This window comes from Kryptolebias marmoratus, linkage group LG1 (genome assembly GCF_001649575.2).
Source record: "Kryptolebias marmoratus isolate JLee-2015 linkage group LG1, ASM164957v2, whole genome shotgun sequence".
In the NCBI taxonomy this organism is placed as follows: Eukaryota; Metazoa; Chordata; class Actinopteri; order Cyprinodontiformes; family Rivulidae; genus Kryptolebias; species Kryptolebias marmoratus.
In genome coordinates, this window is record NC_051430.1 from 1,840,712 (window position 1) to 1,868,212 (window position 27,501).

General features: G+C 35.9%; 1 protein-coding gene across 3 annotated transcripts in view; it reads right to left on the bottom strand.

Moving 5' to 3' along the window:
- Positions 1–27,501, bottom strand: part of LOC108245785 (nuclear receptor subfamily 6 group A member 1-A) — a 169,973-nt gene that overhangs the window by 29,846 nt on the left and 112,626 nt on the right. The window contains exon 1 of one of the 3 annotated variants that reach the window (XM_017432970.3): positions 16,390–16,545. The exons of 1 other annotated variant lie outside the window; for it this stretch is intronic. In XM_017432970.3, coding sequence (XP_017288459.1) covers positions 16,390–16,414 — 25 coding nt within the window. In that variant the 5' untranslated portion in view covers positions 16,415–16,545. Of the gene's footprint in view, positions 1–11,014; positions 11,223–16,389; positions 16,546–27,501 lie in introns of those variants that run through there. One more of the 3 variants, XM_017432971.3, reaches the window with a different exon arrangement.

Genomic DNA, 27,501 nt, shown 5'->3' on the forward strand with positions numbered 1-27,501 from the left:
TTTTAGGTCAATTAGAACTTAAAAAAAATATTTCTATTTGCTAAATGGCAGAATAATGAGAGACAGAATGTTTGTATCTGCAATTTTATGGAATTCCTTGCAATACAGATAATGTGCACAATGATATTTATATTCATAATATATCGTGCAGCCATAGTCCATAATAATGTATATTACTAATTTAAGTTTATCTTTTCTTTAGCAGCAGATGAAAATGACATGTTTAAAACTGTCAGGAAAGTAGCCATAGCTACAAAATTATGATACATACGTCTTTAAAGGGGAGCTATTATGCAAAATTCCCTTTTTGCGTGTTTATATACTTCCATTTGGGTATCTACTACTTCTAGAAACAGTCCAAGCGTAAAATGCCTATGTGTCTGTTCGCTTGTCTATAAGGTTACCAAAATATCTTATAAATCCCTGAACAGATTTTAATGAAACTTTCAGAAAATAATCATTAGGTGTAAATTAAGTCACTATTTAACTTTCAAAATCAACCTAATTTAATATGGCCGCCATAACTAACTGACTTTACAAAACAGAAATGAATATAACTAAGCCAATTCCATAGATATTGAGCTAAAATATCATTTATTTGATTAAACAATCATTTAAAGCACATACTCCAAGCACTAACAGATCAACTGAAATCATGCAAGATAATGAAATATGGCACAACATTGTGCATCATTTTGTTTACAGGACAAAACAAAATGGCTGGAACATTAGTTGAACATAACATTTCTCAGTATACGGACAATCTATAACTATGGCATGAAAAATGGTGGGCGATATACTGTATATTCCTTCAAGAAATGCTAGGTGTTTAATTTTAACAGCCACAAAGAAAAAGGAGTCGATCCAGATACTATTTAAAGCACTCCACTCCAAAGCAAAGTACAAACAGCAAGTTTAGATCACATTTGTCTGTAAAGAAAAGTTTTAGGTTACATGTGATTTACAGCAACAGTGGCGAGTGAGAAGTGGATGTATGGAAAGGCAAAAGGGTCATACTTTGCATGCTTTGAAATGCCCTCTGGCATCTTATAAACTGTTAAATATGTCTCTATTAAAAAGTACCTCCTGTGAGTGACAGCACACCTAGGTGACAGCAGTCAGCTAGTTGAGAAACTAGGATTGATTAACATTTTTTAATTTTATTTTGTATTTTCATATTGGGCAATGTTATTAAATTTTAAATTATATTCTAATGCTATTTTAAATTTACATCAGGTTTAGGCCAAATTAATTAAAACAAATAACTTTTTTTGTACTTTTGTATTTTCTTAATAAAAAAAAGATGTGCCTTTTAGTTTTGGAGTTTATCAAACTTTAAGTTTGTCACATGATCTGTAGGTCACTTGAAACAGAAAATCAAATGAAACATAAAAAAACAAGCACTGGCATTTACTTTATTTCCTGTTGTTCCAAACCATGATTTATATGTGCTGTCACATCCCAATACAGTACATTATAGTATGCTCTTTGTTTATCATCAAATAACACGGGGCAACTTTAATTAAAAAAAAAAACTATTTAGTCTTACCTTCTTAGAACCTGTTTACAAATTAATGGTATCTGGAAAATTTAGAGATTTTCAAAATTTGTGAAAAAGTTACATGTTTACATGGGAATGCTGTCATTTCTCTGCCGGGTCACTAGCTGGCGCTGTGCTATTTAAATTTTACCGACATGCACAAAGACACTTCCATCTCAAGCATGAAAACAGTTACATCCAAAATGGTGAATACACAAATGTTTGTTTGGACTAAGTTCAAGGTTGGGTTGCTGCTACACGTTGCAAAGGATGAGAAACCCAAACAGTACTTTGTTATCTGCCATTGTTACTGTTGTTGATCTACTCTAGCATGCGCAGAATAACTATTGACAGACTGCAGCTGTAGTGCACATGTGTGATTTCACATGAGTTGCAGTTCCTCTTAAATCAATACCAGGATTTTCCAGAAACTTCTACTCTGAGATCTGGATTCAAAAAGCTTCTGTGGCAGAGAATTTGACCATGCGTGTCATGTCCACAAACAGCTGAAACAACAAAAATGTTCCAGTTTCACTTAAAAACAGTGTAGTGTAAACAGGGCTTAGCTAGCCATTTGTCTGCCAGTGTGCCAATTGAAAACCTCATCTCCTTACTGGCCACCCTGTGTGAAATGCCTAACTTCCTTCAGTGAGTTGAAAGCACAATGGCTGTTAGCTGGCCTTGCTCAAGCTCATTTGCCAAATCTATCACCCTCTCTTTCAAGTGCATGGCCACCATATAAACAGACTGATTCACACCTCCACACACTTGATCTCAGTGTGTCATGTCCTATGGCTCCTCCTCCTCCTGCCAGTAGATGACAGTTAAATATTCATGACATTAACATCAAGATTTCACTTCCACCTGTAGAGTTTCTGACTCCGATTCTGTGGCTGTCTAGTGGCAGGTCTAACATAAAATAAACCTTTTCTCATTCTGAATGTAACTTGAAATAAAACAAAGTTTAAAAAAGTGAAATTAACCATTGCAAAAGAAACAACATACACTGTCAAGAGAACTAAAGGGACCTGACCGGTCAACATGAAAATAAATATTGGGGCCACTGAAGAAAATATTTTAAAATTAGGAAGCAGTTTTTGTTCTTTTAGTTTCAGGATAAAAGTTGAAATGTTGAAACTAAAGTGGAAATATGATTGTCAGAAAAAATGGAATTGACAGAAAATGTTCACTACAAAATGAAATGCAATATTTAATTTAAACCCATTTGAAATGTGGGTTCTTACTCCTGCTGCAGCAGAATGCATATAACTTGTTACAATCCTTCACAATAAGAAACTCAAACATGTAAACTGAGTATTAACTTCAAAAAAACTCTCTGTAAACATCTGTTTTGACTTATTTCTGTAACTAATAATTAAACTATTAAAAAAATAATAATATTCTGATTTTTTTGATAATCTCCATAGGGCTAGCATTTAAGACATTTCTTAAATAAATTAAATAGATAAATAATTTGAATAGATAAATCCTATAGTTCGAGTTGGCTTGGAACCTGGCACTATTAATAAAATTAATTAAAATAAATTGAGATGAGATTTTGACTTTTTTCTTGACATTTAAGTTTTATTCTTGATACTGCAATGTTAGTGGTGAAATTGGGAAACCAAAATTTAAACAAATGGAACGCCTTAACTTTTTTTTTAAAGTGGCTTTTATATGCCACATTTTTTTCAGCTGTACACACTGAAACGACTAAGACTCATACTGCTGAAAAATAACAAAGTTTTCAAGCATCTTAATGAATAAAGTTAATTTTGATATAGTATTAACACTACTACCACACTTTTTTTTGTATACCATTTTAACTACTTCAGCATACTTTTTGTTATTTTAGCCATTCATATATTAACACATCTAGCTAATTTAGGGGATAAGTGCTGACTTTTGGTTTCTGTAACTTTTGTCTTAATATCATAATTTAAAGCTAATTTAAATCAAATCTAAAAAAATTGTCATTTCATGAATGTTATTTAGTCAAACACATCCACACAACATTCCAGGGACCCATTTTTCTGACCTAAAACTTATATAACTTGTTTTTAGAGTTTTAGTCAATAATTTCCAAAGTGGGTGATTTGTGGGGTGGAGTTGCAGTCCTGGGTTCATAACGTGCACTGTGACCCGGCCGGCAAAGGACGCTGCTACTGTCCGGTTGTTTAATAGTAGAAAACTCTTCAGATTCAGATTCTGATGATCACCAGGACTGTCATGGCCAAAAAAAATGTGCATAATGACCGAGTTGGGAACGTGGACTGATGAGAACCGATTACCTACAGATCGTTGTCATGACATCAGTACACAACACAAATCAAATCAACATAAAGATGGAAGGAGAGAGCTAATGTTGCTAACTCAATGCTAACTCGTTAAAAAGCATGCTTGATAGTAGCATTTGTGAACTCTCACAGCAGAGTAAACTAATCAACAGCAGTTTTAGACTATGACATTAGTTTGATCACCCATGGATTTTCTATATTTTTCCTTAATAACAAACTACTCTGAATCACAAACTGATTTCAGGCTGTCGGCCTGTAAGCAGCTCATACTTCTCTGTGACTATGTCCTCCTCTCCATTTGAATTTCTTTTAAATCACAAATAGTTAGGACTATTTTAGGACTATCCTGGCAAGTGTCCTGTTATTTTGGCTAAAGCCAGTCCACTGCATTAACAAGAGTCGGAGAGGTTACTTTTCTTTGAAGTGGTCCGAACAAGAGTTCTGACAGAAATTCCCACATCAGAGATCCACAGTTGAGGAATTTTTTTTATCTTTTGGGAATTCAAAAAATTAAACTCCACTGGAATTTTCTGGCCGGTTCAAACAATTATTACCAACAAACTGAACTATATTGTACCAGTACTCATTCACTCACCGATAAATGGCTGAATGCTGTGTATCTCAGTGACTCTGTAGACATCACACATCAAAGTGGTCACAGAAACAGTCAAAAACACCCAAGTGTTTTTTTTTTCAATGTTTAGAATTTAAAAAAAAAAAAAAAAAAATTTTGAAAATTCTACAATAATCATTTTTTATGATTTTCTTTCAACTGATGTTGACTTCAAAACATTTTTCAGTTCAGCTTTAAGTAAAGGCTTAATTAGATTGATATTAAAGCCTCAAAGCTCTGTAGTACATAAACATTGATTAAAGACCGATTAAGCGGCTCAAAATGGGGATAATAATTAAAGGAAACACCACTTTGTACAGTTTTGTTAGGATGGGATCTAGCAGACAAGTTGATAGTTTGAATTAAGTTTTTTTTTATTATTCAGAAAGCTCAACAGAACAAAAACAGTGTAAACACAAATCAGATTCTAGTAATACTTCTAAAACTATTTTGTTTGACAGGGTATCAAAGGCAATAGTAGGAAGGATTCTGCAAATGTTCTCTCTTAATTAAAATAATTGTATTAAAAATGGGTCTCAAGAACTCATTTATAGGGATACATGGCTCAATAGAGAGATGACCTTTCATTAGTCTAGCTCCAGTACTGAACAGAAACTTGGGTTTGTTCTTGTTCTCCTCTATTAAAGATGAATATACAGTTCTAGCTTTATGAGGAGCATTCTTGTATGTTAGCGGGCTTTTTTGCAAAAAATAACTAATTCTTCAAATGCAATGAAGCACCATTTTATTTTTCAAATCCCCCACTATTATGACTATTAGTATTTAATAACACATAAAAGTCTAAGGATTCAGACAAAAATTGAGAATAGGAGAGAGGTGGTTGATATATAACAACAAACAAGTGTTTATTCTGATTTTCATTTATGATTAGAAAAACTGAAGTTCAGAAACTCAAAAAGAATGATAACTAATAATTTACTTAGCATTAATCAATAATTCTGACTAAAAAAAACAGCTACTCCTCCTGTTATTCTAGGAACATGAAAATTTTAATATTTACCAGGAGTGGATCCATTTATACTAACAAAATTCTCCTGTTGTAGCCAGTCCAAAGAAAAGAAATAAAGCCATGTACATGAAAAACTGTGATGTACGTCATTACAGCCATTAAGAGAAAAACGAAAAAGTTAGTCTTTTTGTTTAAAACGTTTGAGATTAAAATCAAAAAGATTAGGAAAAATAGCTACAATAATGTTTCATCACTAAGCTTGAGGAAGTGAACCCCAAGGTGCTCCTGAACTGGACTGTATTTGTTCTGTTTTTAGTTTTTCTTATCGCTTGTTGCAAAAACAAACGTAGAACAATAACGTTATGGTGACAAGTTCACTCACAACAAATATTTCAAGAACTACACATAGCTCAAGATTTTGAATTAACTGTTGGAGTTAACATTGTTTTTCTTGTTAGCAAAATATTTGAGACTGATCCCCAACTTACTCTGAGCGCTAACTGATCACTCAAGATCTGTGTTTAAAACTTTGCCATTAAATGTTTGAATCAACTCTGTTTATTAGCGAGTATCTAATGACCCACTGGATCAATCTTAACAAAACGTTGAAAAAGCAAGCATTGGGTGTAGATCTACACTCCCTAGGTGTTGATCGGTACTTTCAGAAAGTAATGATATACACCCAGCAAGTGTAGATGTACAACCAGTTGTAAATTAAATAATTTATAAAAATATCTATACGTCAATGAATTTTACAGATAGTGTGCTAAAATTTAGTGTTGTAATAAGTGACCATCATTCACAACATATAGTCCAAGTGCTAACACATTATGTGAGATCACATGAGATATTGATGAGATTGTGCATGTTATTGTCATAGCTTACCAAGATAGCTAGAACTCATTTCTCAACATGAGATGATCTTAGTTAAAAACACAGGAAAGGTGGTGGACAATATGAAAGTCTTCATGTAATGCTAGGCCTTTAATAATTACTATATCAAGGGTTGTAGGTTCACTGCATAAACTAAAAAATAACAACACTATACATTTTCTTGAACCAGTCAGATGTGTGGTCTTTATTATTTCTGCAGAAGCGTCAATCAGAACAGTAAAACTTCACAGAACTTCCTTGATTTACAATGAAAGTATTAAACATAAACACTGAGTGTTGACCTCAAAACATTTTCAAACATCTTACATCATCGTTAATATTACTGTTTTCCTTTAAAACTCTTACTTTTGCCAAAACCACTAGAAATTTTGTAAAAAAGTTTGCTAGTTGTTTTCTGCTTCATGCCTTAGTTACTGTACATGAGCTACAAACAATTCCTCAATATTACCATCTATATTAAAGAATAAAAATTATTTACCAAGTTATATGGTTACCTTAAGTCAGTTTTTTTTTTTACTTGAGGTTTTATTGTAGATGATGTCAATGTAGGGGCAGCTGTGGCACAGTGGTAGGACAGCTGACTTGGGACCGGAAAGTTACAAGTTTGATTCCCCACCATGTTCATATGTTGCGGTGTCCTTGAGCAAGACACCTAATCCCTAACTGCTCCCCAGGCAATTAAATAGGAGGGGCCGTTGTGGATCAGTGGTTTGAGCGGTCATCCTCCAAAGACAGAGTTGTAGGTTCAATTCCTGGCAGGAGTCATATCGAAGTGTCCCTGGGCAAGACACTGAACCCTGCATTGCCTCTGATGTGTGCCCCATTGTTGTATAAACTGATTAGACTTTATAGAATAATTTATTCAGGTTAGCTTTGTAGTAGAGTGCTGTATAAATGTGTGTGGGGGATCACAGACTGTGTTGTAAAGAAAGTACAATCAATTTACCAATTAAATAGCTGCCCACTGCTCTACTAGTGTGTAGTGTCAGATGCAGAGAACAACTAGTCACTGTATGGGTAAATACAATGACAACATATAGCACTTTCACTTAATTTTGGAAAACTGAGGGTATAATTTTTTTAAATTCATGATAGAAACAAACCAAAAAAAAAAAACTTCCAGAGGAGATGATAAACAGTCATAAAAGCACTGCTTCATCTTGAACTCCACCCACTTTTTTCTCTTATAGTCTAGGTGTAAGAACCCCCGATAGTATGTGATACACAAGTAAAGTCACCCCATACCCCTCAGGGCTCATTAAAGCCTACATTGTTTCAAGAGGTCATCCTAGGTTTCACTCCCAACTTTAACACAAACTAGGGATGTGAGCCAACCAACTCAAACTTCCAGGCAGTGACAGTGTTTCCCTCCTTTGCTTCCAATGAGTAGAAGCAATTTTTCATTTTATCACATGGTGCATTTACTCATCACATGAAACTATAAAGGATGTATTTTCATCTCACACAGAGCAATATGACTTGGTCTCTACTAAAACACAGAAACCTGCTGCTGACTTGTTCACTTTCCCACAGAAAGACACCCAGTTGTGTCATGCTGAGTTGGGATGTGACCAAATCTTCTCATTGTCCACACCAAGCATGCACAAAGGCCAATGTATAGTGTAGAGCAGCCTTTTGAGCAATTGACAGAGAGAGGCCTGCCACTGAAGGGCTTTTTCTTTTTAGGTTTTGTCTTAGGCTTTCCATCACAATCATGCCCAGCTGAGACAGGGAGCGGGGGTTGCAGAAATCTGCTGTACTTTTCCGTTGCCAGCACTCTCCTTCCCTCCCTTATTTCCTCCTGCCACAGCTTTTCCTATTCCCTTCAGACCTCCTAAAATCCTCTCTTCTTTACTGAAACTTATCTCTCTTACCTGTCAGGGGTAAAGCAGGCAAACACACACATGAACCTCACCCAAAATGATTTACTGGTATGTACATGAAGATGCATTAACACATTCACAGAGGTTAAAGGTATGTGAAGACCCTATGGGAATGGGATTCCTAGCAGCCCACACTGTGATGCTAATCTTCAAAGTTTGGTGCTTGCAGTTGGAGGCTGGGATCTTCCACAACACAATGGTGACCTGTTGGCTTCTCTCTTTAAAATATGTACCTGGCCTAAAGCTTGAATCATTAAAACTGACCACAAACAAAATAGAAAGCTTTGTTATGCTAACATTTACCACATGTGTTGCTAAATTGTTAAGAAATGTAAGAAAGATTAAAGGTAGATGTCACTCTTACTGGTCGAGCTTGTTGCATCAAATTTGATCACTAAAATGTTTAGTTAATCACAGTGATTTATTTTATAAAGCTTAGACACTGATGTATTTGTGCCAAATGAAACAGAACGGTCACATATTCAACCCAACTTGTAATTCTGGCATTTTAATTTTTTGTTGTTGTTTGTTTTGTAAAAATGTACTATAATAGGCTAAAATTACAACACAACTGTGGTTCAACACCCTGGTCCCAGAAGAAAGTGAACCAATAGATATGATCTAAATTAACTTCACGACTTTAGCAAAAACAGTGTCTCTGAAGATAAAGTCTGATTAAATAAGCAGAGAATTGCTCTCTCTCTGGTTTTTGCGATTGCTGAAAAAGCTTCTTCTTGTTTATTAATTAAGCATCACAACAGATTGCAAAAAGCAAAGAAATTCCAACATATTGTCTAATATTGCAATTTTTTTTTTTTTACAAAAAACATGAAGATAAAAGGAATGTCATGTGTTGAACAAGCTGAAACTTTTTTTTCTGTCTAGTGACGAATTTTAAATTTGTCCTAACTGTGCTAAAATGAGTCACATTAAACTTTGCTTTGTAAGCCTGAATCTTGAGCTGAGTTTAACTTCTATTGCTGAGAATGAAATCTTTTTGTTTTAAAAAATGTGTGGGCCATGAAAAATTGTTGGTCTGTGCGTGCTGAAATAAACCACACATGAAGTTTCACAGCATTTGTTTTGATGCAATAAAATACTAAAAAAATCACAACTAACAAATGCTGAGTCTTTCTAATAAAGCAGTTTTTTAAAGAAAAACTCAAAAATACATACACACAAGAGATAAAAATATGTAAACTTCATATGACCAGAAATGTAGAATAAGTTTAGCTGAACCAAACCCTATTGCCAACAGAAACAATTGTGAAGACAAAAACTACATTTGAAATGCATCAAGTAGTTCAATACTGTGGTTGTGTGTGCTTGTTTGTGCTGGGGGAAGGGTGCAGTTGAAACAACACACCCTTGAAAGACAAAGATCTGCAACATGATGGACCTGATGGTTTGGTTTGACACAGCCGAGGCCAGTAAGATGGATATGTTTTAGTGAAATGAGGGGAAAAGAATTGTGCATGGCAGGAATGAACCACTTCTTACATTGACTATTTATAGGCAAATCCTACAGTCACAGAAATCCCTGACCCCCACCCCCGAAACTATTGATCTTCACACATTGATCTACCCCCTGCCCAAATCTGCATCTACATAAACAACCACTACTTCTTTCACTCTTTTATGCTCAATTTTGTCCTAATTTACACCTTCTCACACACAAGGCACTAAAAAGAAAAGGTGTTCTTGTTAAGGTGCAGGGGTAATAGTATGGCGTTAGCACTCCTTCATCTGGAGCACAAACAAACAAGGCTGCTGGCTAAGGGATTAACATGAGGGGGAGGGGATGTATACAGTAACATGGTTCCTTCCACATGCTCTTCCTCCAAGGAGAAATATCAACCAAAGGACACACTACAAAAGCTGCATTTACTCTGAGCTTTCAATCTCTAAATAAATAAAAAATGGAATAATAAAACAATAATAATAACAATAATAAAAAAAGAAAACACTACAAAAACTCCAGAAAACTAGTTGATGTTTTTTTCCTTTGCCATGTGGGGAAAATTTAAGAGTGAGGAGGGATCACATTCCAAATTCCTGCAATACAAGGGAAAGAGGGAGGAAGGGAGGGGCATATTGGTGGGTGGGACAGTAATATGAAAACTGCCAAAAAAGGTTAAGGCTTTCTGAGCATAGTCCTATAATAAAGATCATCTAACAAAGCAATTTAAACACATATAAAAAAACCTTTAGGATCAAAATAATGAAGAAAAAAACATGCAACCATGCTTTTAGGATTTAAATCAACTGATTTTGGACCAATAAGAGTAACGCCAAAAATTAAAATTAACATAGAGGTGTGCTGTAAAATTCACAACAATGATAATATGTCATAGCACACATAAAACACTTAATGGGACTAATCACTTTCTGCTCATTAGAGTAGTCTGAAAATTAACTCATAACAACATCTGAAAACACATCTAAAAACTGCAACAATCAAATCACATTAACTGCAACAAATATTTGTATTATTTTGAATCTCTTACAGAATTCGCAACATTTTTAGGTAACAATATTTTCTCCAATTCCCTCTACCACCCAAATATATATATGGCGATATATTTCAGTCCTTAGGAGAGATGAGCAACAGAGTATTTCAACCTATGTAGATAATGGCAGAAATCAAAATCTTCCACCCCAGTCAAACAACCACTCTTTCACTTAAAAGAACAGAATAGAAGTCACTAAAGAGCATTCACTACTGAATCACCATACACACCCTCTCTCATTGAAATTCATTTGGTTAAGGTAGCCATTTAAAAGAAAGCAACAGCTTTTTCAGCCAGCCTCCCTTACCTTCCCATGTATCCATTTCATGCTTCTCCCAGTCTGCCTGGACCCCATTCAAGCATGGACTCAGCTAAAGAAGAATGGGCCTGGTCTCCTCATGACTATTTTTTTTTATCTTTCTCTGTTCTCACTCCCAGCAACCTCTTTCCACGACAGCCTGTCTCACTCTGGCCACAGTCAGAGACCAGCAGCACCACTGGTCATTTTATTGCTTGGTCACATGACCAAGAGAGTTCAAGCCCCTGAGGTCACCACTTGGCTCGAGGTCCAATGACAGCTAGGGTTATCTGAGTGGAACAGATAGTCTCATTTTCTCTGGCATTCAACAATACCCCCTCCTACCACACCCTCCAAACCTCTCACTCAAATTAACCTCCCTTTTAACCATGTTTCTTGCAATTCTGAGGACCAAAGTGTGTGCCAAAGCATAAATACAGGTTCAAGCTGACAAAACACACATACATTACCTAATTGAGATACTTAGCTGAACAGGCGAAGGTTAAAGCTAAAGTTTTGCTTCTTGCTTATTTAGAAACTTAACACTCAACATGCTAAAAAAAGACTAAGGGTCAGTAACAAGAACAACAACAGAAATCAAAGGAAATACTACTGAAGGATCTGATACCTTTAACTACAATTTTTTTTTAAACAATGGCCGGGGGCCAGGAGTTCCGCCATCAGTAAACAGAAAGGTAATATTAATTCTTCTAAATCAGATATTTTCAGTGTCATGTCTCTTAATGTTAAAGGTTTGAATTTGCCTTACAAATGGCCCAAGATTCTAGACTTTCTTAACAGGAAAATGGTAGATTTTGCATTATTCCAGGAGACTCATTTGAGACCTAAGAATGTATTCAGGATGCAAAATCTTAGGTATAAGCTAGTTGCATGGTCAACTGATGGAACCCCTACAAAAGGTGTTATGATTGTTATGAAATGGAGTTTGAATGTTTCAACTAAAAGAACAGGTTAAGATAAAGCAGGGCATTTAGCATTTTACTGCACCTCTTTTCAGGGTAAAATAATTGCTTTTGTTAATTTCTATTCCCCAAATGTGTTTGACAGTGATTTTTTCCCCTTGAGTTACAAGACAGTTTATATAGGATCTGATATGAATGCACATTGAATGCTGATCTTGACAAATCTACTGCAGCTGTATCAAGCACTCAGGATGCAACATCCAAAGCTCTCAACCTCTTTATGAAAGATTTTGACAAAGGACGTGTAGAGAATATATAACCAAACAGTAGGAGATTATATATTTTACTCATAAGTCATTCTTTTTGATAGACTAGATACTGGTATCTTCTGGTCTTCTCCTGATGGTTACCTCTGTCGAGATATTGCGAAGATCATAACCTTGTCACCTCAACCTTTAATCGCAGTGCAGTTAGAAATAAGAATAGTAGATGGAGATTTAACACCAGGTCTTCTTGAAATTAATCTGAGGTCAATTAGAGGTGTTTGTTAATCGAAACAAGAATAGTACTGAAAAATATTTTAAGCAACTCTTTGCAGGATTAAACCTGCCAACTGTAACTTAGGAAGAAACACAATATCTAGATTTGCCTATTACACTGGAAGATCTAAAAGCAGTGAAGGCCACATGTAAGGGTCACATGCCAGATATAGATGACACCCCTATTGTATACGTCAAGATTTGGAATATTCTTGGTCCAGTTTTGCTTAAAACAATAAATTATGCAATTGAGGGGGGCTCATTCCATTGGGACCTTAACACTGCCCTGATTAACTTAACTATCGACCGATCTCATTGATTAATGCTGATCTGAAAATATACTCCTTCCCTTCTGATAACATCCACCACATCCTTCACATTGTGTATCGCATAAGTTACCGCCAGCCTGTGGGCTGATGTTCCTAGATGCAGAAAAGGTGTTTGATTGTCTAGAATTTCCTTATTTGTGGAGAGTATTGAAAAAATTCAAGGTTGGAAATGGATTTGTTATTACGATACAGACCTTATATTCATATCTAACCATACGGGTTGTGTGTGGGAGTGTTTTTTTCTGACCTACTCCAGATTAGAAGAGGTACTAGACAGGGTAACCCCTTGTTGCTGTTGACTTTCAATTTATCTATTAAACTGTTGGCTCTACTATTTGTGGAATTGCCCACAAAAAGCTCCAATTACAGTTGGATCATCATCACACTCGACTCCACTCTTTGCAGATGACATGTTAATTTATATGGCTGATATTTAATACTCTCTTCTACACTTGTTATACAAACTTGAGTGGTTTGGTTGTCTCTCTGGATAAAGAGAGATAAGGTAAATTATTCTAAGTCCGCAATGATGTTAGTCAACATGTAATAATTACAAAGTATCTTTACACCCTCAAATTGTTATGGTGAAAGAAACTACCTACCTAGGCATTAAAATTGGACTTAATGTTACAGCAGCTGCAAAATGTAATTATCTGTCAATATTGAAAAGATATGAATAAATGGAAACACCTGCCAGCTTCAGTTTCAGCCAGAATTTCAATCATCAAAATGAATATATTGCCCAGGGTAAACTTTATAAGCTCTATGATCACACTTGCTCCTCCAGTAGGCTATTGACATAGACATGAAATTATAAAATTATAGCTGGAACAGCAAGCACCCTAGCATCAAGTGATCAGCATTACAGCTGAAAGAGGCTAATGGAGGTTGTGCATGTCCTAGCTTTAAGCTCTAATATTGGGCCTATGTAGTAAGGATATCTTACTGGTTAGACGATAAAAGGAGGACTGTGTGGAAAAATATTGAGCAAGACCTTGTCCTACCACTGAGGTTAAAGGATTATATTTTTCTAGAATGTCAAATAAAAAAATGTAACTTACTCTATGGAACAATTTTTACACACATTAGTAACATTTAGGGCAGTAGAAAGGCATCTAAAAATTAGGGGAAGTGGTACACATCCACATCCTCATGGAATAATAGCCTCCTTTTATTAAAGGGTAAAACATTTGATAACAGGAACTGGGATAAAGGTATGTCTCTGCGAGACATTAGTGGGGAGACCTCTATTCTTAGCTTCCAGGATTTGGAGTCAAAATATAATATTGATAAGCATTATTTATTTTTCTATTTCAGGATAAGGTCTGCTTGTAGGGCAAGTGGAGTCCCCTGTGGATTAGAGCTGAGTGACCACCCAGTTTCCACTGGTTACAAATTGTGCCTAGAAAGACTCTTTCATATATTTCTAATAAACTGACAGCCCAAAATGTTATGCCCTCCTTGAAAATAAAAGTTTGAGAGGAAGATTTATCCATTCAGAGCTCTACACCTGATTGGTGAAAGTTTTGGTGTAATGTTAAGAGGGCTTCAGAAAATCTTAATCACTGCTATGTACATATGGAATTTTGACACCAATTATTAGTCAAAAAATAGGCACATTAGATCACTATTGCTTGTTCTGATCCCCAGAGACTCTGGGCTCCATGTTTGGGAATGTCCAGGAGTTCAGGACCTCTGGGTCAAAGTAATTTGTTGCCTTACTGAAAGGATTGGAGTTCCTCTTCCTTTGGACCCTGATGTGCATTTATTAAATGATGATTTACAACTATCTCTAACTGAAAAAAAACTTATAAAATCTGGTTGTTGGGCCTGAGTGCAGTGAAGAAAATTATAGCTCAAAGTTGGAAGCCTCCTGATGACACATCTTTCATTCACTGGCTGCGATTATAAATGGACATTGTGTATCTGGAACTGTCATCAGTAAGATTCAATAATCCAACTCCAAACATCATTGCATCTTGGATGAACTTAACAACTAAACTTATGAGACTTCTTTCTAATTAGGTCTATGACTAATTTAGATTGTTGAGACAGTGCACATGGGACTGGATGTGTTTCGGGGTTAATATTAAAATGTTTCTCAGGAATAATGTTAACATGTATAAATGCCTTATGTTGTTGATTTTAATCTTCCTAATAAAAAGAAAAAAATGTGATTCTTTTTCTGGTCAGTAAATGCATAACAGCTAAGGTGCTTTATTGCAAAAGCAACAATTCATTTTGTTGTAAAGGTTTTACTGAGCAAAGAAGACTTTGCATTAGCTAAATGTACTGCCTGTAAAGTCTTTTAAAACAAAGTCAAAGCCAACACAAAAGGCGAAGGGGCTAGTAAATAGAAAGTGTACTGTGACCACCTCTATAAACACAGAAATTTTGTCAGTTTGCTCCTCTGGATCATATAGGTGTGTGTTACACAATGTCAAGCAGGAAAGACATCTTCATTGTCCTTTGAAAAGAACTATTGCTGCCTCATTTAGGCAAGGCCATTTTCAAACTATTCAGAATCCATCATTCTACAGAGAGAAAGATTATTCAGAAGTGAAAAACATTTACAACATCTGGATATCATCCCAAGAGTTCCAGCAAATTTAACCTGTGGTTAGATTGTGCAATGCTTAGAAATTTATCTTGATATACATAGCTGTATATGTGCTGTTTGTATATGCTGAGACAGACAGGCACATAGACTGCAGTTCAAATACTGAATTGGTTTTCTTTTTTTCGCTCCGACGCTGAGGAAGAAAAACACTATGCAGCAACTAATTATTGTACGTAAAATCATGAATCATGGAGGAGGAAAATTTGGACAGCAGTGTTGCTAATTTGTTACAGTGATTTTTTGGGATTCTTCTGATCTGAAAGATAAATAAACAGCAGCAGATGAGCAAATGATAAATTTAATATTTAAACAGACCAGATCTTAAACAACATACTGTATATTGGGGTCAAGATGTATGTTTGCATGGGGTGATAATACTCTTATATTGCTTTGATTATTCTTTTGAAGTTTAGTTGTAGATCAGCTAACCGCAGACAGCTCCTTTTCTCCAACAGATTTTGGTATTTTTCTTCTTGATTTTGGGTAAATTTTTGTAGTTTGCAAAAATGTGGTTTTTTTGCAATCACATCATCTTGAACAACCTTGGCAGTAGTGCACAATCTTAACTAGATAAATTGGTGTACTTAGGATAAAAGAGAGTTCAACGGGCAACTTGAACACTTGATAGATGGCATTTTCTATACCTCCAATATGGCTAACACCCAGTTTGGTTACATCATGTGAAAAAATTCTAACAACTTCCATTAGGTAGTTTGTTGCTTTATTTTACTATGACAATGATCTTGTGTAGTTTTAAATATTTCAGTAATGTCAGAAATAGTACTGAAATACTTTGCTCTGGCCTTAGAAAATGTGGAAAAGTAGCTTTTGCATGCAAAAGGAAACTGAAACCCTTCTAAAATGTCATCTTGGAGTAAATTTGTACTTAAGTTGTAAACATGTTATAGTTTAATCTAGATTCTACTGATACTTTACTTAAATTCAAATTCTACAAGAGTTGCAGACATCTTACCATCCAGTGAGTCCTCTTCCTTCATCCCCTCTAGCGCTTTGGCTAGGGGATCATAGTGAGAAGCATCCAGCGTTTTACCAAAGAGCCACACCTTAAACTCTACTACCCAACATGACTCTTTCCACACCCAACAGCCTCCTCCTTACCTAACCCTAATCTTAGACTACACTGGACAAGCCTGTCCTGGTCACCCAACCAGCTTCCTAGCCCACCCTCTCCATAACTCCACCCTTTCAATACTACTTGTTCACTCACCCCCACACACACACTCCAGCAGTAGCCCTACCCCCTACATGAATGCTAATGACCGTGGCCACACCAAGTAACATGTAAGAAGCTTTTCACATTCAACAACACCACAGAGATGGCTCGTGTGAATGCTTACAGGCGAACAGAAAACTGAGTTGTGCTGCTGAGGTCAAGAGAATTCAAAAGAAACACAGGTGGAGCTGTAAAGCCAGGCAGGCTGGTAGAAATATGAAGACATGCCTAACCTGCTAGTCAGATAAAAGAGTCTTACTCGCTCCCATTTTATATTAGTACAATAAAAGTTTGTCACAATGTGTCACAGTGTTAACAGTAAAACTTCCAGAGAGGACCTTGTAATCGGAAATGTCCAAGGATGTAGACATGTGCATTAATTTATTTTTTTTTACAGTTGACACAAACCTAGAACATTTGTGGAATGTGTAAGAAACACAACTTAAACCTTAAATTGTGTGTGTGCAGATTTTTGAAGACAATCTTGAATGTGACTATATTTATTGACCATTACACTCCTGGTTGACAAAGACATTTTCAAAAGTTGCTTTGATGATGTATTCCACTCTTTTCACCTCACAGCAAATAAAACAATTTTTTGTCACTTATTGAGATGCAAAAAACAGATTTTTTGTCATTCCTAAATTAGCCCTGTGGCTGACATAATTTTATTGTTTGTTGATACAGGAAAAAAAACTTGAGCTGCACATGGGTTGGGCGATGTGGGGTAGGGTGTGGAAAATGTGTGGGTGTGTCATATGCCACCTTTGACCTTAGCACCTTTCCTTCCATGAAAAGAAAACAAAAGACGCAATCAGCCATGCTGCCTTTAACCTTGAAGTCAGGTGAAGCCAGGACTTGGTTATCTGTTGAAATATTTGCAAGAGGCATTATTGGAGGGGCTCTTTGCCTCTATAGCTGCTTTGCTTACTTATTTAGACTGCATTTATAATGCTACAAGGATATTGTTTCCATTCCATTTCTTTTAAAATAAAATAATGAAATAAATGACCTAAAAAAGCTCTACATAAAATATCAACTATTATTTATCTGAAAATAGTTAACAATGATCATACAATCAAACACGTGTGCAAAGTTTTTTTCAGTAATTACAATTTAGTAGTTTAATCTCACCTTTCAATTTTTTTAACAAAAATTTATGCCAATCCCCATGACACAGTTCACACGGAGGCTTATTCTGTGATTTGCAGTCTTTTGAAATGCCTTATTAACAACATCTCTGCTTTAAGGTTTACAGTCTCTGTTTTCTTTTTTTTTTTTTTTTTGGGTGGTGGGGGGGTGGGGTTAATTGTAATCCATAGGCGGGCCCAGAAGAAAATCTTTGGGAACCACTGACATAAGGCATTGTAATTCCTCACAAAATGTCCTCCCCTCTCATCTTTTGAAGGAAACTCTTCACAATTCAATTCAAATAAAAAATACTTTATTAATCCCAAAGGGAAATTAAATGTTCTTGTAACTCATCATCCTGGTTTTGTTAAAAAGTTGTTACAGATGCTGATGGCTGTGGGTAGGAAGGATCTCCTATAGCGGTCTGTCTTTCAACAGATCTGAAGATGCCTCTGACTAAAGACATGTTGTTGTATCTGTTGTTGTATATTTGTAGTTAAATGTGGGGGTGAGTCTCCCACAAGGATTCTGGAAGCCATCTGTATGCCTTTGGGCATAATGGTGACCCTCTTGGGGTGGATGGCACACATGTTGGAGTCCCAGCAGGTAGGCCTCACTGGCCTCCTGCAGCCATGACGGCTGAACTCTGGAAGTGCAGGTTAGTCTTGAAGTCCTGGGTGATATCCCGGACCAGGCACTGGAAGGGCAACTTCCAGATAAGCTGCTCGGTGGACTTCTAGTAGGGGCAGCTCTCTCTAAGAGCTGCGGTACCAAGCCTGTACAGTGAGGCTTTTTCACTCTGCCAGTGGTCGGGTCACTTGGTTCTGGCTACGCTCAGGTTTCTCGAGGTTTCTCTGTAGATATGTGGGCTGTAGCTGAGGTATTATTTAAGCTGATGTTGTTCAGATGTTAATTAGCTGCTCCCAGTTGTAAAAAAAAAACACTTTGTTTGTTATGGTTATGCATCATAATAAATGTCCAAAAGCAAAAAGGTTTCAGTAATTTTTTTTCCAGCTGCTTAGCATCTGATACCAGATGAAATAACAATCCAAAAAAAGATTAACATCCATAAAAAAGAGGAATTAAAAACAAATATCTCAAAATTAATGTAACAGAGATACTCCAACATGCAGCTACCTTGAGAGGTGCAATTGTAGAAGTCACATCATTAGGTGTAGTATTCTAATGGTATTCAATGCTTTATTGCCATCAGGTTCTGAACCAACTGCTTTCAATAAAGTACATTTTACATTAAGTACAAATGTTTTTGGGTTGTACATTTGGGTTTTGGGTTGTACATTCATTGATTACTTTCTGCAAGTTTCAGAGACATTTTGCTAGCAGACAAACACACTTGAACACTTACACATGCACACAGACATGAAAACATTCATCTGCCTTTAAATATGGTGGCAGACGATAACGTTTTACAAAACTAAAACTCTGGAAACTGGAAAAGCAAAGAGTTGTTGAGGTTTAGCCACCAAGACAAGTCACTTTACCTCAACGTTTGCTATCTTACAGCAGAGCTACCAGGAAACTAGACTAAAACTAGTTATATAAACTGTTAACTGGTCAAGTTTCTATCATATATGGTTTTGCAATGATAGCTTCATACTTGAAACATTGCATCTTCACATGACATGGCTGACTCCATTAGTGATTTATGAGTAGTCAAAGGCAGCTTACACATGGGCTCATCTTTGCAGCCATATTGTAGAACTGTTTTGTGAAAGAGGCTAATAGCTTGGATGCTTGGGTGGAGTCCTTCAGTGCATTTAGGATATGAATATTAAGCAATTCATAGACCAGCAAGTGCACCATGTGACTGCATTAGTAGAGCAGACATGAGCCAATGCAGTTGTGAAGTAAAATTTAAATGCCTTGGTTTATTATGTCTTTGTACCAATAACATCATATCTATTACTGATTAAATGACTGCAAGCAGGTTTGTTGTTTCTACAAGCATTCACTATAAAAAATAGCAGTAAAGTTGAAAAAGTGCAAATATGTTTGTGTATGAAGAACAGATGCCTTTTTAGTAGACAGCTCTTTTTCTGGTTGTACTTCCTGCTGTTTAGTGGTATTGATTTTTCATTAGCAACCCCTGCTGTTCAGGAGAAAAACTGCCGTAGTACTGGTATAAACAGCAACAAACAGTGAAAGTGTGCTTCACTCTGATCATGTTGCTCAACTTTTATCCCAGAAAGAATAGGTTCACCTATATTGTGTTATTTATAAAGTAGAAAATACATTTGCTGCTCACTGCTGAGTTACGGAAAGAGTGTTAAACCCATCTGCTGTTGGTAATTTTATTAATTTAGCATCATACTTGTTTTCTTTTTGAGTCCTTTGTCTAATTGTGAAGTAAATAACACAACACAGTTCAATCAGGCTAAGGTCTGTACTTTGACTGGACCAAAGGTGTTCTAAGTGCAGCTCACAGGCTATGTGCGGCCCTTGGACTTATTTTGTGCGGCTTGCTACTACAATTTAGGAATAGCATAATTTTGGCCCACAGGCCTAAGAGATTGATACAAATGGACCCCTTTTGCAAACTTTAAAGGTGATATATATATATATATATAGGTTTTTTTTAAATCAAACCAAAGTTTTTCATTTTTCAAACCTAACCTTCTATGAATCAGATTTAGCTACTCCTAGCTATACACTTTTTAAGTGTTTCAACCACCTGTATAGGATGGGTCATCTGGGCATCATGTGGGCCTGAAAGATTTCTGAAAAAAACTTTTAGGTAAGCTTTGAAGTACAAGCTGGAAAAAGTTTCACTTTAAAGGTCTATTATCAGGCCACACAACCCCTTTTTAGCAAGTGGTTTTGAAGAAAGGTAATTTTTATTACACTTTTGTTCCAGAGAATAGACTAGTAAGTTCTTTTGGCTGCTCCCTTCTTCAGGGGTTGCCACAAATAATTTGACAACTGTTTTACTCCGGTTGCCCTTCCTGCTGCAACCTGGGCTCAAACCTGCAACCTCAGGTTTACAAGACCACATCACTGACCACCAAGCTACTGCAGCCCTGTTTTAGATAATAAACTAAAATGTATTTTCCAAGAACAAGAAAACAAAAGACAAAATATATGCAATAACTACGTAAATGCTTTTTTTCTTGTTGATTTGCCATAATAAACCTTGAAAAACAATAACATTTGCAGAGAGCAGTCTCATGTAGCTTTTAGTTTTTTCTGATTTTACCTTTTGTTTTTCTTATTTTACCTTTTTTTCTGTTTGTTATAGCTTTAATAGTTCAGTTTCAGCTTCTTCAACAAATCCTTCAGCACTTGCAAAAAAGCTATAAATTTCTTTTACTTTTTTAATAATTTTTTTGGAGCTACTATATACTGTATTTTATTAATTTAAAGGTAATACCAGCAGTCATTTATATGTAATTATATATTCATTTTCCAATGATGACTTGTCAGTTTGGAATATGATGCACTTCTTTATTATGCAAATAAGAAACCCTGTACAAAAGCTCAGTGAAGGTTACTCACTAGTGGGTGCTAAAATTATGACAATCTTGTGTTTCATAAACAGTTTCTGAAATGCTATAAAACTTGGCTGAGTTTTCACATAAACAGAAAACTAGTCACATATCTGTCCCTCAAAGCTAGGATTTCAAGGAAATTTAGCTTGAATGAAACAAAATGTTTAATTTATTGTAACTTGTGGCATAATATGAAATACATTTCTCTTCTTTTTCAAAAAACAAGTACAGGTTAATATTGCCACTACAATAGGCAAGCCTTTCTCCAGACTCAACTGTTGCTGTAAAACTGTTTCCTTCTAATTTTGGTCAGCTGAACTGTTCATCGGCCCATTCCAGCTTCCACTTCCAGAGTCCAGTTATTGTAAAAGTTGCCCACTATGGGGTGCTAAAATTCCAGTAACCTTTTATCTTTTTGTAGTCCAATGAAATTTAACAGGTCAAAAGTTGAGGCATGTTAAAAGCTTCGGGCATAAATAAGCCTTAAAATTATGCCTCCCTAAAAGTATTTAGAATGTTGATGTGTCTTCTAGGCCATTAGCTGGCTTGTTGACCTGCAAGTCAGATTTATGGTATGCTGTGGTGGTGGTGGTGGTGGGGGGGTCAACTCCTATTCCCTCCACCAAGGAGGTTATGTTTTTGGTAGTGTGTGTTTGTTTGTCTGTTTGCAAGATTACTGAAAAACTAATGAAGACATTTTGATGAAATCTTCAGGAAATGTTGGGGTTGTCATGAGAAACAGTTGATATAGATCACGAATCCGATCAGACTACTTTTTAATGATGCTATGGTCTTGGCAGAGGTTTACACTCTGAGTGTTTGTAGTATTAAGTCGTGGATTTTACTCAATCCATCAGCAGTTAATGAGTAAAACATGTTATGGCTGCAGAACATATTGAAAATTCTGCTAAACAATGTTATCTAACAGAAAAATCTAAACTAAGCTGCTCCTAACCTGTGATGACAAGGAAACAAATAAAACTGGATTTGCTTTAGGAAGTCACAGGCCTAAAAATTTGGAAACTAATGGATTGACCACATTTTCTCTGAGCCCCATCAGTACTATCTGTTTTGCAATCAGCATACCCAGAATGGATCTGAGGCTTCAGTTGTAATACTGTCTTTACACATGAAACAATGACCATTCTACTGTCAGGATGGTTTGTGACAAGCTGCAACAAAGGCTGCTGGCTGCTGTTTGATTTGGGTGTTTACAGCCATACGGGAGCTGACCTCAGCACTTCCAGGTCATATCCACTCCTGCAGATTAGGTTTACAATGATCCGTGTTACATTTCCCAGATGCATTTGCATTCTGGAAGCCTGATGACCAGCAGATCAATACAGTTTATTTTGCCTTCTTGAAATTCCAAGGGGCATATAAAACTGAGATGACCTGGCCACCACAAAGTTAATGACCACTAAAAATGCCACTTTCACAAACCATTCTCAATGTCCATTTATTATCTTTTTAATTCTTCAGACAGGAACAAGCTGCTTGCATGTTTGACTTTCTTGCTTTCAAATAATTCAGACAAATCCTTTGTGTGAAAGTCCACGCCTCATTTCTTATTTTTACTTCCAAGGGGCCAAACTTTCTTTTTTTTAAGATCTTGATCTATAGCTTTCCAGGCTTTTCAAAGACCTTTCAAAGTTTTTCTTTGAACTTCAGATGTCTGTTTTACAAATTAAAAGGAAAAATTGTCATGATGTCTGACCATTTGCAGAGACATTTTGTTTAACAAAGACCTCATCCATGCTTAAAAGAACCACTTAAATGTCAGGTTGACTTTTCTACAACTAACAGAAAGCTTAGCAAGAACCAAGTTTGTTACGACAAGTGCAACATGAAAACTCAATTGTTTTTTTCTAAGCTGGATCTAAGAAAAATGCAACTGATAAAAGCATGGCAGGCAGAAACCAATATTTTTAAATTAAACAATGTTATTAAGCAATTGTTATTAAATGATGACTGCTAGTCCCACAGTGAGAACACAACGATTATTAGTCATTATGACCCTCAGAGTCCCTAGAACCGTTTGGTGGGGAAAAAATTGTGACAGACATATAAAATTGCTGATGGAAAATCTTTTGTGCTTAAATTTTTACCAATTTACACCAACACAAGAATATAACCAACAAAAGGCTTAGGTATTGCTTGTGGTGTTTCAGTTGAACAGCTAGTAGTTTGCTGAAGCCTCATCAGACAGAGTCGAGGTTCATTCTTTGCTTCACTTTCTATGGCCACTACAAAGTGCAGTCATCAGCTTATAAACTGTTTATTTTGGAAACAGTCTCTCATGGGACTAACAGGGGTCATTTAATAAAACAACTAATTTATCAGATAATGTCACTCACACAAACGACATGTTTGTTAAATGTTTCAAAAAGGTATAAAAGTTACAAAAACTAAGTCATTGCCGTAACAATGACTGAAAACAGCAGAAAGAGAGCTGAAGTAAGTAAACATGAATACCATAGTGTGAAAGCATTCTCACAATTAAAAGATAAACAGCATTTTAAGTGTTTGATCATAAAGTACCAAAAGATAAAGTTTATGTTTGTAACTACATTTAGTTTATAAAACAGTTTCCATTTTTTATTCAGTCCCAGTATTATTAAACTAAGCAATAAAAACTACATAATTAAACTCTTAAAAACATACACTAAAACTCTGCAAAATGCTGCAACTGGTTCTGAGGCAATGAGACTAGTAAGTAGAGTGTGTACTAGAGGAGGTCAAAGGTGAAATCCAAACTTTATCACAAGACTGAGAAGAGGAGGGACTCCATTGTCCCACTTTCCCCCACACCTCTATCACCATCAAGTAGAAGATGTTTCGAAGCACCGATAGAGAGGCAACCAATACACCAGGCATTCAATAATGCAGCAAGTGTGGCAAGACAAAATCCATACCTCAATAAAAAGCACATGACTGTCAACTGGAAATTTACCAAAAGGCCTTTGAGCAGCTTTCAGATGACAACACATCTAATCTGGTGAAACAAAGACTGATTTCTTTTCAGCACAAAACCCAACTCCATATGCAGAGGTACTGAGTATTATTCCATGGTTATCCAGCAACACAATTCCAAAAATTACTCAATATAGAGAAAGCAAAGGCAGATAAACACTCAGCAACACTAAGTAAAACGTGTCCTGGATCTCAGGCTAAGACAGAAGATAAGAATAAAATTTATGAGTTCCTGTATAATAGGTTAGAAAAGTATTTTAGTTTTAAAAGGAATGTGATAAAGCACTCCAAAAATTTCTTCAGAACTGCAATCTCATGCAATTTTGTAACATCTCATATATGTTAGTGCTTACAGTATGGGTTGTGAATGACTGTCAGCAAGCACCACACAAGATTTTAGCTTGATATTTGTAAAATTCACTAAGGGCTTGCCATTTTTATGCAGCCTAAGGTCAATTAGCTGTGGCAGCCATCTTGAACTGTGTTAACTCCAAAAGTTATTTAAGTGTAGATGCACAGCCAAAAATTACTTTGAGAGTTTCCTTGAAATCTGTCTTGTTGCTTATTAGATAGTTTATCAACAGACAAACAAAGTTAACGCCAACAATTAATGTCAAAGTTTTCAGCAAAGATGTTGTGCCATTTGTAGTGCTCATAATTTGTGTTGTAAATAATACTCTCCGATGACCACACCAAATTTTTGCTCAATAGCTGTAAAATTGACCGAATTAAAGTAATTTTTGTGTTGACCAAGGTTAAGTAGCTGGGGTAGCCATCTTAAATGGTGTTGACTCCAAAAGTTAATCAATTATAGATAAACCCAATAATTACTTTCTGTGAGTTTGATTAAAATCCTCTCAGTGGTTCATGAGACATTTAAGACACAGTTGACTCCAATAGTTAATGGCAAAGTTTTAAAAACAGATCTTGCACAATCAGTTAGTGCTCTGAGGAAATATTGAAGATAACTCATGTAGAAACACACCTAATTCTAGCTTAGTAACTGTAAAATTGGCTGCGTTTGAGTCATTTTTGTGTTTGCAAAGATTGATTAGCTGTGGTGGCCACTTGAATGGGTTGACCCCCAAATTTATTCAATTATAGATGTATATCCAATGGTTACTTACTGACAGTTTTTTAAAAAATCATCCACTGGTTTATGAGATATTTTGCTAAGAGACAAACGAACCCACACATACATGGGCAAAAACATTATTACCGTTTGCCTTTGGCAGTGCGCAATAACTAAATATAGTTTAGCAACATCATATTGTTGCAAAAAAAATCCCTAACTTTGAGAACAATAGTGTAGTGTTTATACAGTAGATATCTTATACAAATAAACTTGCTGAAAAATACATGAACTAGACAAGAGCTGAAATATGAAATATGCTGCTAATGTATGAAAGCTTTAAGCAGAAAGATTTCAGCTAGTTCAAAGCCTAAAATAAACTCCAAGACAACATGATGGAAGTCTTTATGCAGCAGTGCCACACTTCATCACCAGAGGGCGATACCATACAAGTAAAGGAGCGACAGAAGTCCTCTCTCAGAACACAAAACAAAAGTTAGCAGCATGAGCTGACTTGTTCATTCTCAGATACCAACAGGCTGATCAAAGTGGATCCATGTGTGACCTGAGAGGCACCACAGCAGCCAGTTTCTTCTGTATATGTAGGTCTGCAGCTTTGATGACAGAGACTGTTAAGGGTTTGAGAACGGGGGTGGGGGGTGTTGCTCTGATTACTAATCATTTTATCTGCTGCCAACAAACCCACATAATCTTTGATGTTGCTTGATTTCTGTTAAAATAAATGCTTTCTCTTAAAGTAAAAGTAAAACAACAGATTTGATGAGGATCTTAAGAGCCATTTCAGACCAGTTTGGACTTACTTTGGGAGCGTCAACCATGTTTCACAGTGGTGAATATTTGTTACACTGTCATAATAACTACAGTTGTTAATACACAAGAGGAATACAATAGACATAGACCTACCTGGTTATGTTACACTAATTTCATTACAACCAAGATACAGGCCATGTCCATGAGGTAACGTTGTCTCAAAATGATTATTTTTTTAATTTATAATTTCTACAATTATCCTTAAATATGTCCCTATTTCTAGATGTTTCATCCACACAAAAATATAGAAAAGCGACCCAAAACATTGCACTAACCTATATTATTTGCCTATATTTGGCACTGTAACGTTGCCACAAAAACAGGAAACAAGGCATGGAGCATGCACTCCAAACTAAACACAAGAAAAAAAAGACAAGGGTGGCAAATTCAAGAGCAAAAACAAAATCTTTCTTGTGGACTGACAACAAAGTGGAACTACTCCTTCGCGTCATATTAAACTAGTATTGACTGGAGTCATGTCAGCCCAAATCTGTGGACATAATGAACACTTTCAGGCTCAATATCCAGTGAGCTATGGCCAGACGGAAAAATGTCCCTTATAATGTTCAAAGAATATCAGGGTAAATTATTCATACACAAGCGTCAGTCTTTTAAAATTTGTTGTATAAATGTATACTTGAGGTACATCATTATTCTTTTTTTTTTTGCGACCTTTGTTTTAGTTTTGTTGACAGGTCATTAAAGTGATACAAACCTTTTCTAACCTAGATTAGTTGGTGTATTATTAAGTGCTTTTGCTCTGCTCTGTTTAAGGCTAAGACTAAAGGTTCAAGATTTATAAATGGTCTTTAGCCTTTTATGTTTACTAAAATAATGCAGTAGGCAAAGGTTCTGATGTATTTGAGAAACTGCAGCACAAACACTAACATGTAATCAGTCATTATTGTTGTTACATCTGTCATACTTGGGTTCGTAGGTTAGGCAGGATGTCATCATCATTTTCAAAAGATTGCATTTTGGCTGTCCACTTGAAAGCCCAAGGGTGGCGTTTCAAGATTTTTTCTAGGGATGCACCGATATGAAAATTTGGGCCAATATCGATATCCGATATTAATATTGTTGTTATGGCCGATAACCGATATTTACCGATATTACACCCACGCACAAAAACACTTGCATTTCTGGAACGATCAAATTTTGCACAGACTGAAAATTATGCAAATTGAATTTTTTTAATGCTTTATTTTTCAAAAAGTGTAACTTTCAAATAAGATTGCATAGCTAACATAAAAAACAAGTAACCAGGAGTGTTACTTTTTATAATTTCAATTTGTAACAAGTGTGTACAACTTAACTCCCTAAACTGACAAAACTCTT